This window comes from Babylonia areolata, chromosome 1 (genome assembly GCF_041734735.1).
Source record: "Babylonia areolata isolate BAREFJ2019XMU chromosome 1, ASM4173473v1, whole genome shotgun sequence".
In the NCBI taxonomy this organism is placed as follows: Eukaryota; Metazoa; Mollusca; class Gastropoda; order Neogastropoda; family Buccinidae; genus Babylonia; species Babylonia areolata.
Genome location: NC_134876.1, coordinates 82,903,674 through 82,915,181, shown reverse-complemented (window position 1 = coordinate 82,915,181; position 11,508 = coordinate 82,903,674). Strand labels below are relative to the sequence as shown.

Genomic DNA, 11,508 nt, shown 5'->3' with positions numbered 1-11,508 from the left:
CAAGGCTGCAAAGTGCTTATAAATTTGTCTGTTTTATTTCAGAGGCCAAGGTGACATCCGATGCAGAGCTACAAGTTGCGGTGAGTGCTTAGTTTGTAAAAAAAAAAAAAAAGACAAAAAAAGACAATAAATAATGATGTTCAAAGTTGTCAGTGTGAAGTGGTAGTTTCATTATTTGCTGGTAGGACAGTCTTTAGGAAATATACTCCAGAAAAAGTCAACCTACTCAGTGCTAGTGGCAAATATTGTGTCTCCATTCAGTGTCTACAAGTACTCTGTCCATTCAATGTGTATAGTGTCTATTCAATGTGTATAGCTGTTTTTTACTTAACATGTACAAATCATGTTTTCTAACAAATGGTATGTGTTCGAACAGTGCCTGAGGGAGGTGGTGGAGGTGCTGGACTTGGTGTGTAAGCTGGACAGAGGCCAGGTGGCGCGCGTGCACCAGGAGATGCGTCGGCTGTACACGCGTCTGCCACAGGACGCCAGCCACTGCCCTACCTTGCTGTGTATCCTGCGCTTCTTCCTCAACCACAGTCAGTGACTGCCAGCTGAGGTTGGGGAGGGAGTGGGGGATGGGGTCCTGGTGGCAGGGAGGGAGTGGGGCACGGGGTCCTGGTGGCAGGGAGGTTGGGGAGGGAGTGGGGGATGGGGTCCTGGTGGCGGGGAGGTTGGGGAGGGAGTGGGGGTGGGGTCCTGGTAGCAGGGATGTTGGGGAGGGAGTGGGGGTGGGGTCCTGGTGGCGGGGAGGTTGGGGAGGGAGTGGGGGACGGGGTCCTGGTGGCAGGGAGGTTGGGGAAGGAGTGGGGGATGGGGTCCTGGTGGCAGGGAGGTTGGGGAGGGAGTGGGGGTGGGGTCCTGGTGGCAGGGAGGTTGGGGAGGGAGTGGGGGACGGGGTCCTGGTGGCAGGGAGGTTGGGGAAGGAGTGGGGGATGGGGTCCTGGTAGTGGAGGGAGTAGGGATGGGGTCCTGGTGGCAGGGAGGTTGGGGAGGGAGTGGGGGATGGGGTCCTGGTGGCAGGGAGGTTGGGGAGGGAGTGGGGGATGGGGTCCTGGTGGCAGGGAGGTTGGGGAGGGAGTGGGGGATGGGGTCCTGGTGGCAGGGAGGTTGGGGAGGGTGTTGCTGGGGGAGGTTATTGTTGTTATTGTTGTCGTGGTGGTGTTGACTGCTCTAGCCCCTCTGTCGGGGTGGTCTTGATGTTGTCTGTGTCTCTGTCTGGTGGTGTTAGTACTGTCATTCCATGTGTTTCGGTTTGTTGTTAACTGATGTCTTCCCATGTGTTTTGGTGGTGTTAACTCTTGTCTTTTCCGTGTGTTTTGGTCAGTGTTAACTTTTGTCTTTCCATATGTTCTGGTGGTGTTAACTCTTGTCTTTCCACATGTTTTGGTTGTATTAACTCCTGTCTCTCCATGTGTTTTGTGATATCAGCTTCACATTTCCATGTTACTGCTGCGTCACTGCGTGTAGGATTTTGTGGTTCAATTTCATGTTGTCGTTTGTTTAATATTGGCAAAAGAAAATCTGTATCTCTTTGTCTTTGTTTTGTGGAATGAACTCTGTCTGCAGGTTTTGTGGTTTTAACCCTGCTTGTCTGCGTGTCTTGTGGTGTTAACTCATTCTTGTGGTGTTAACTCATTCTATCCATGCGTTTTACATTGTTGAGTCTTGCTGGTTCGTGTGTTCTGTATACACTGACTGTGTGTGGTGTCATGGACAGGTGTTGTGTGCATACTGTGTGTTGTGTGGTGGACAGGTGTTGTGTGGTGGACAGGTGTTGTGTGCATACTGTGTGTTGTGTGGTGGACAGGTGTTGTGTGTATACTGTGTGTTGTGTGGTGGACAGGGGTTGTGTGCATACTGTGTGTTGTGTGGTGGACAGGTGCAGCAGTAGTCCATGACCCCCAGGAGGTGTACACCCACGTATTTGGTCACCTGCTGAGTCAGCAGTTCCAGGATCCGGGATTTGCCTTTGATGTCGTTGTTTTCCTCTGCTCCAACATCGACACACTGTGCTACAACACCAACATCCTTGCCTACTTCTTCCCCAACATCTTGAAGGTGACAGTTCACTAACACACAGACACACACAGAGTCACACACACAGACATGCATACACACACTCACATATTGAAGCATATTCAAATACATGCACACATACACACACACACACACACGTATGCACATTCATACACACACATGCACACACACTTGCACATTCACAAATGCACACACAACACATGCACACACACACACACATAAACACATGTGCATGCATGCACACACACACACCCCACACCCTACACACACACAAGCATGCATGCACTTACACAGACACACATAGACTCATCTTTCCCCCTCCCTTCTTCCTTCCTCTTGCTCCAACCCCTCCTGCCTTCCCATTACCCTTCTCCTCCAGTTTTTTTTAAATTATTTTTTTTTATCTGATATCACTCTGAATGGAAAGATGCTGCCACTACTTACAATTACCTATCTGTCAAAAAGATGTGGATTGTGGCATCAGGCCATGAAACCTTTTGTTAAGAGAAGGGTGTGGTATCTGTTGTCAAAAGTAGAGGCTGGGTTAAAAACAAAAACAAGAGGCCCAAGAATTCACAGTTATTGTGACTGACATCCCATTATGTCCTGTTTTTTTGGTTTTTTTTAATTTGATCAGACTGATAATACATACCTTCTCCCTAACCCCTTCCACCACCTTTTCACTGTGTCCTGATGACAGTCAGTCACTCCAAACACTTAGCACTGAATGTCTCTGATCACGGTTGTCATGTCTGATGTCTCGTGTTCAGTTCTCTCACTGTTATCGTGGTTGGATGTTTCAGATTCTTGCGTGGCATCCTCGCACGTTCCTGACTGAGTTCCTGGATATCCTGCCGGCCATGATGTCGCCAACCACAGCACTGGAGGTAGGTTCTTTCTCGTCTTCCTTCTTCTTCATTCATGGACTTCAACTCCCATGTTCACTAGTATGTACATGAGTGGGTTTTTACGTATATGACCATTTTTACTCCACCTTGTAGGCAGCCATACTCCATTTTCAGGGGTGTGCATACTGGGTATGTTCTTGTTTCCTTAACCCAGAGAACGCTGACATGGATTACAGGATCTTTAACGTGCATATTTAATCTTCTGCTTGCATATACACATGAAGGGGGTTCATGCACAAGCAGGTCTGCACATATGTTGACCTGGGAGGTCTGAAAAATTCCCACCCTTTACCCACCAGGCGACGTTACTGAGATTCAAACCAGGGACCCTCAGATTGAGAGTCCAACGCTTTAACCACTCGGCTGTTGCACCTGTCTTTGTCTTCCCTTCTGCACCATTGTATTGGTGTCCTGTCCGGTGTTGCTGACAAACATGTTGATTTCTGTTCACTGGTTTTCCTTATGGTTTTGTTACTCAATATAAACCTCTTGTATTCACTGCAGTCACAGCTGAATGGAAGGAGAGCTTTTCTGTGAAATATATGAATACAAGAAAGTCGAATGTTACAATGTTATCAAAACATCATGTTCAAAAGATTTCCACTGAACTTCTTTCAAAACAGTTTTTATTATTCACATACAAGAACACAAAATGATACTGTACTCAGCAGTGATAACAAACTGAGGAGAATACAGGGCACATGATGATGCACATTGAGCGTTATGACTTCAGTGTCTTCCATACGTATTTCAAAAACGGTAAGGCATCATGAAAAACAGGTGCATGTTGGTCCCTTTTTTTGTGTGTTTTTAGTTTGTTGAAGACAGCATTGTCTTATGTTTGTTTTCTAACCTTTATCCTAAAAGGTAATTGAGGTCCCCTGTTGTATTCTTTTAAAGCATACAACTCTGTAGTTTAGATTTTTTTTTCTTTTTTTCACACTTTCAGACTTGTTGTCTTTGAAAAAAGGAGTTTTTTTATTTTTTTTACACACTACCAGACTTTCTGTGTTTGACCCACAACACAATATATAACAGGTCTTTCACACACTGCCTGATGTGCTGCGTTTGACAAACAGTATGCTCTTTACACACTGGTTTTGCACTCACTGCCAGACGTGCTGTGTTCGACAAACAACATGCCCTTTGCATACATTTTGCACTCACTGCCAGACATGCTGTGTTCGACAAACAACATGCCCTTTGCATACATTTTGCACTCACTGCCAGACATGCTGTGTTCGACAAACAACATGCCCTTTGCATACATTTTGCACTCACTGCCAGACGTGCTGTGTTCGACAAACAACATGCCCTTTGCATACATTTTGCATACACTGCCAGACGTGCTGTGTTCGACAAACAACATGCCCTTTCCATACATTTTGCATACACTGCCAGACATGCTGTGTTCGACAAACAACATGCCCTTTCCATACATTTTGCATACACTGCCAGACGTGCTGTGTTTTGACAAGCAACAACGTATCCTTTGTGCACAGGTTTTGCACACACTCCTGGACTTGCCGTGCATGACAGCAGCTCTGGAAGTGATGGAGAGAGCAAAGAAAGTGGAGCCGTTCAGTGTGAACCAGGGAACCGGAATGGAACCGGCCAATTGTGTGGATGCCTTCCACACCCCGAGGTTCAAGCCTTTGTTCAACTTCGTCTGCAGGACGCATGCTGGGCAGGGGGACACCATCAACAGGTTGGACATCACATGGTTTGGTCACACTGTTTTATGGTCTGTCTGGTGTTTTATATTGAATCAGTCATTGGACGTCACATGGTTTGGTCACACTGTTTTATGGTCTGTCTGGTGTTTTATATTGAATCAGTCATTGGACATCACATGGTTTGGTCACACTGTTTTATGGTCTGTCTGGTGTTTTATATTGAATCAGTCATTGGACGTCACATGGTTTGGTCACACTGTCTGTTTTATGGTCTGTCTGGTGTTTTATATTGAATCAGTCATTGGACGTCACATGGTTTGGTCACACTGTTTTATGGTCTGTCTGGTGTTTTATATTGAATCAGTCATTGGACGTCACATGGTTTGGTCACACTGTTTTATGGTCTGTCTGGTGTTTTATATTGAATCAGTCATTGGACGTCACATGGTTTGGTCACGCTGTTTTCTGGTCTGCCTGGTGTTTTATATTGAATCAATCATTGGACGTCACATGGTTTGGTCACACTGTCTGTTTTATGGTCTGTCTGGTGTTTTATATTGAATCAGTCATTGGACGTCACATGGTTTGGTCACACTGTCGGTTTTATGGTCAGTCTGGTGTTTTATATTGAATCAGTCATTGGATGTCACATGGTTTGGCCACACTGTCTGTTTTATGGTCTGTCTGGTGTTTTATATTGAATCACTCATTGGACGTCACATGGTTTGGTCACACTGTTTTATGGTCTGTCTGGTGTTTTATATTGAATCAGTCATTGGACGTCATATGGTTTGGTCACACTGTTTTATGGTCTGTCTGGTGTTTTATATTGAATCAGTCATTGGACGTCACATGGTTTGGTGTCATATACTGTACCATGTCAAACTGATGCAAACTAGGCCTATGGTTTGCTCTGTTTGGCCAAATTTCGCGCGGCTAACAGTGAAAAGACGCCCCTCTTAGTCTGGCCCGCTTCTTAGCAATAGTTTTATGGTCTGTCTGATGTTTTATATTGAATCAGTCATTGGACGTCACATGGTTTGGTCACACTGTTTTATGGTCTGTCTGGTGTTTTATATTGAATCAGTCATTGGACGTCACATGGTTTGGTCACACTGTTTTATGGTCTGTCTGGTGTTTTATATTGAATCAGTCATTGGACGTCACATGGTTTGGTGTCATATACTGTACCATGTCAAACTGATGCAAACTAGGCCTATGGTTTGCTCTGTTTGGCCAAATTTCGCGCGGCTAACAGTGAAAAGACGCCCCTCTTAGTCTGGCCCGCTTCTTAGCAATAGTTTTATGGTCTGTCTGATGTTTTATATTGAATCAGTCATTGGACGTCACATGGTTTGGTCACACTGTTTTATGGTCTGTCTGGTGTTTTATATTGAATCAGTCATTGGACGTCACATGGTTTGGTCACACTGTTTTATGGTCTGTCTGGTGTTTTATATTGAATCAGTCATTGGCGTCACGTGGTTTGGTCACACTGTTTTATGGTCTGTCTGGTGTTTTATATTGAATCAGTCATTGGATGTCATGTGGTTTGGTCACACTGTTTTATGATCTGTCTGGTGTTTTATATTGAATCAATCATTGGACGTCACATGGTTTGGTCACACTGTCTGTTTTATGGTCTGTCTGGTGTTTTATATTGAATCAGTCATTGGACGTCACATGGTTTGGTCACACTGTTTTATGGTCTGTCTGGTGTTTTATATTGAATCACTCATTGGACATCACATGGTTTGGTCACACTGTTTTATGGTCTGTCTGGTGTTTTATATTGAATCAGTCATTGGCGTCACGTGGTTTGGTCACACTGTGTTTGTTTTTCTGGTCTGTCTGGTGTTTTGTATTGAATCACTCATTGTCATGACAACAGTATATGCATTTGATAATAATAATAATGATAAATGTACACATATAGCGCCTAGTTAAATAGATTTTGCTCTGAGCACTTTACATCGCAGTGGTTCCAGTATTACAATATGTTACACAATCCATCACAAAATTGCAAGTTAAAATAAATTAGAAACATTACAAACTACTACAAGTCATTGCACCAAAAGAACATACTAACGACAGTATACGTAGCAAAGTTGTGTGCATACATGCAAACGTGCATGCATGTATACACAAATACATAACAATAGATTAAAGACAGTTTTGAACAGATGAGTCTTCAGGTTGGTTCTGAATCTGGAAATGGACTGGGAATGTCTTAATCTGTATGGCAGAGTTCCACTGGGTGGGGGTGGTCATTAAGAGAAACTTTGACTAAAGGACTTTGTACTGAATCAGTCATTGAACAGTATGTTTTTGTATTGATTCAGTTACTAAATAGTATGTGTATTTGTATTGAATCAGTCATTGTTATGGCAACAGTATTTGGTTTTGGTTTGGGTTGGTCATTGGCAAGTGCATGTTGTTGTGTGGTCTGTAAAGATTACTCTCTCTTTTTAGACAACTTCGTTTACCACAATATTTTGTCCTTCAGGAAGTATGTAATGCATGATATGTTGGTCACAAAGAACTTTTTATTCTATTTTGGTTTTCTTTATATGATTTTACTTCAAATTCCAACATTCCTGACTTGGTAAGTAAGAAACATTGATTGGCTGGTAAGACATTGACATGTGTAAAGTGCCGTGACTGGCTGGTAAGACATTGGCATACTGTGTAAAGTGCTGTGAATGGCTGATAAAACATTTATGTGTTGTGTAAAGTGCCGTGAATGGCTGGTATGACACTGACATGTTGTGTAAAGAGCTGTGATTGGCTGGTATGACACTGACATGTTGTGTAAAGTGCTGTGATTGGCTGGTATGACACTGACATGTTGTGTAAAGTGCTGTGATTGGCTGGTATGACACTGACATGTTGTGTAAAGTGCTGTGATTGGCTGGTATGACACTGACATGTTGTGTAAAGTGCTGTGAATGGCTGGTATGACACTGACATGTTGTGTAAAGAGCTGTGATTGGCAGGCTGTCCAGTCTGCACAAGGTCCTGGAGGAGGTGAAGACCAAGGCCAGGGTTACCTGCTGTGCTCAGGTGGTGCCACTCATGCTCAGGTGGGTCAGCACTCCCATAGTGCACACTGCTTGCTGACACACTCCTGCTGACACATACTGCTTGCTGACACAATCCTTGCTGACACATACTGCTTGCTGACACACTGCTGACACACACATACTGCTTGCTGACACAGTCCTTGCTGACACATACTGCTTGCTGACACACTCTGCTGACACATACTGCTTGCTGACACACACAGCTTGCTGACACAATCCTTGCTGACACACTGCTTGCTGACACATACTGCTAGCTGACACACACCGCTTGCTGACACACGCAGCTTGCTGACACAATCCTTGCTGACACATATTTCTTGCTGACATACTCTGCTGACACACACCGCTTGCTGACACACACTGCTTGCTGACACATACTGTTTGCTGACACACTCCTGCTGACACATACTGCTTGCTGACACATAGTGCTTGCTGACACATACTGCTGACACACACTGCTTGCTCACACACACATTGTTTGCTGACACACTCCTGCTGACACATACTGCTTGCTGACACATAGTGCTTGCTGACACATACTGCTTGCTGACACACACTGCTGACACACACTGCTTGCTCACACACACATTGTTTGCTGACACACTCCTGCTGACACATACTGCTTGCTGACACAATCCTTGCTGACACATACTGCTTGCTGACACACTGCTGACACACACTGCTTGCTGACACACACTGTTTGCTGACACACTCCTGCTGACACATACTGCTTGCTGACACAATCCTTGCTGACACATACTGCTTGCTGACACATACTGCTTGCAGACACACACTGCTGACACACACTGCTTGCTCACACACACACTGTTTGCTGACACACTCTTGCTGACACATACTGCTTGCTGACACACACTGCTTGCAGACACACACTGTTTGCTGACACACTCCTGCAGACACATACTGCTTGCTGACACAATCCTTGCTGACACATACTGCTTGCTGACACAATCCTTGCTGACACATACTGCTTGCTGACACACACTGCTGACACACACTGCTTGCAGACACACTCTTGCTGACACAATCCTTGCTGACACACTGCTTGCTGACACACACTGTTTGCTGACACACTCTTGCTGACACATACTGCTTGCTGACACACACTGCTGACACACACTGCTTGCAGACACACTGTTTGCTGATACACTCCTGCTGACACATACTGCTTGCTGACACAATCCTTGCTGACACATACTGCTTGCTGACACACTGCTTGCTGACACACACTGCTGACACACACATACTGCTTGCTGACACAGTCCTTGCTGACACATACTGCTTGCTGACACACTCTGCTGACACACACTGCTTGCTGACACACACAGCTTGCTGACACAATCCTTGCTGACACACTGCTTGATGACACATACTGCTAGCTGACACACACTGCTGACACACACCGCTTGCTGACACACGCAGCTTGCTGACACAATCCTTGCTGACACATATTGCTTGCTGACATACTCTGCAGACACACACCGCTTGCTGACACACACTGCTTGCTGACACAAACTGCTGACACACACCGCTTACTGACACACACTGCTTGCTGACACAAACTGCAGACACACACCGCTTACTGACACACACTGCTTGCTGACACAAACTGCTGACACACACCGCTTGCTGACACACACTGCTGACATTGCTTGCTGACACACACTGCTTGCTGACACATACTGCTTGCACACTCTGCTGACACACACTGCTTGCTGATACACACTGCTTGCTGATTCACTCAGTGCTTACCCATTCCCCGCTGACACACCGCTTACTGACACACACTGCTTGCTGACACAAACTGCTGACACACACCGCTTGCTGACACATTGTGCTGACACACACCTGCTTGCTGACACATTGTGCTGACACACACTGCTTGCTGACACACTGTGCTGACACACATTGCTTGCTGACGCATTGTGCTGACACACACTGCTTGCTGACATTCACTGCTTGCTGACACATTGTGCTGACACACACTGCTTGCTGACACATTGTGCTGACACACACTGCTTGCTGACACATTGTGCGGACACACATTGCTTGCTGACACATTGTGCTGACACACACTGCTTGCTTTTCCAACTCTTTCCACATTATAGCATGAAGGTTTGCTTTGTTTCTGTGCGTGGCACTATGGTGTTGTTTAAAAAATCTTTTATTTTTGTTTATTTTATTTTATTCTTTAGGACTGGCCTGTTTCTTTGTGTGCTGATGTGTTACTGTCAGCTCTCTTATTATATCTTCTTCTTCCTCAACTGTGTGAAGAGTCATAAGGGCGCCACTCAGAAAAACAGTGCTCCAGATTCCTCCAGGTTTTTCGGTTGTGTGTCAAAGCCTGGGTCTCTGCAAAAGGTTTTTCCTGTCCATTATGCAATGTTGTTGGTGCATCTTTTTTTTTCTTTCTTTCTGTTATTGTGTACTGGTCTCATAGGGTGTGCTTGCTTGTTATTGTGTGCTGGTTTGCTAATAAGTGCTTGTCTGTGTATTATGCATTTGCGTGTTAATGTGTACTGGCCTGTTATTGCATGCCGCTGTATTATTTTGTGCTTTAAAAAAAAGAAAGAAGATATTATGATTGTGTGCTGTTGTTGTTTTTTTATTATTATTATTGTTGTGTGCTGGTGTTTTGTTTTGTTTTTTAGTTGTGTACTGGTCTGTTATTGTTTGCTCTTTTACTGTGTGCTGGTCTGTTATTGCTTGCTCTTTTACTGTGTGCTGGTCTGTTATTGCTTGCTCTTTTACTGTGTGCTGGTCTGTTATTGCTTGCTCTTTTACTGTGTGCTGGTCTGTTATTGCTTGCTCTTTTACTGTGTGCTGGTCTGTCATTATGTGCTCTGTGAAGTGGTCTGTTATTGTTTGCTTGTCTGCTATTGTGTGTTCTTTTATTTTGTGGTCTGTTATTGTGTGCCAGTCTGTTATTGTGTAGTGGTCTGTTATTGTATGCTTGTCTCTTATAGTGTGCTAGTCTGTTATATTATGCCGGTCTGTTATTTTGTGTTGGCCTGTTGTTTGTTTGTCTTTTATTGTGTTCTGCCTACTGGTCTGTTATTGTGTGCCCTGTTATTGTGTGCTAGTCTCCGACTGTGTTCAAGACTGATGTTATGTGCTGGTTTGTTATTGTGTTCTGGTCTGTTACTGTGTGCTGGTCTCTTTTTGTGTGCTCCATTATTGTGTGCACTGTATTGTCTGCTGGTCTCTGGCAGTGTGCAAGTCTGATATTCTGTTGCTGGTCTACTATTGTGCACTGGCCTGTTACTGTGTGCTGGTCTGTTTTTATGTGCTGGTCTGTTATTGTGTCCTGGCCTGTTACTGTGCACTGGCCTGTTATTGTGCACTGGCCTGTTACTGTGCACTGGCCTGTTATTGTGCACTGGCCTGTTACTGTGCACTGGCCTGTTACTGTGTGCTGGTCTGTTACTGTGTGCTGGCCTGTTACTGTGCACTGGCCTGTTATTGTGCACTGGCCTGTTACTGTGTCCTGGCCTGTTACTGTGTGCTGGTCTGTTATTGTGTGCTGGTCTGTTACTGTGTGCTGGCCTGTTACTGTGTGCTGGCCTGTTACTGTGCACTGGCCTGTAATTGTGCACTGGCCTGTTACTGTGTGCTGGCCTGTTACTGTGTGCTGGTCTGTTATTGTGTGCTGGTCTGTTACTGTGTGCTGGTCTGTTACTGTGTGCTGGTCTGTTATTGTGTGCTGGTCTGTTACTGTGTGCTGGTCTGTTATTGTGCACTGGCCTGTTACTGTGTGCTGGTCTGTTATTGTGTGCTGGTCTG

At 45.0% G+C, this 11,508-nt stretch overlaps 1 protein-coding gene across 1 annotated transcript in view; it reads left to right on the top strand.

Annotated features, from left to right (window-relative positions):
• LOC143288400 (AP-5 complex subunit zeta-1-like) overlaps positions 1-11,508 on the top strand; it is a 30,524-nt gene that overhangs the window by 8,465 nt on the left and 10,551 nt on the right. The window contains exons 8-13 of the mRNA XM_076596829.1: positions 43-80; positions 377-539; positions 1,883-2,061; positions 2,844-2,927; positions 4,451-4,656; positions 7,621-7,707. Of these exons, the coding sequence (XP_076452944.1) occupies positions 43-80; positions 377-539; positions 1,883-2,061; positions 2,844-2,927; positions 4,451-4,656; positions 7,621-7,707 (757 nt within the window). The remainder of the gene's footprint in view (positions 1-42; positions 81-376; positions 540-1,882; positions 2,062-2,843; positions 2,928-4,450; positions 4,657-7,620; positions 7,708-11,508) is intronic.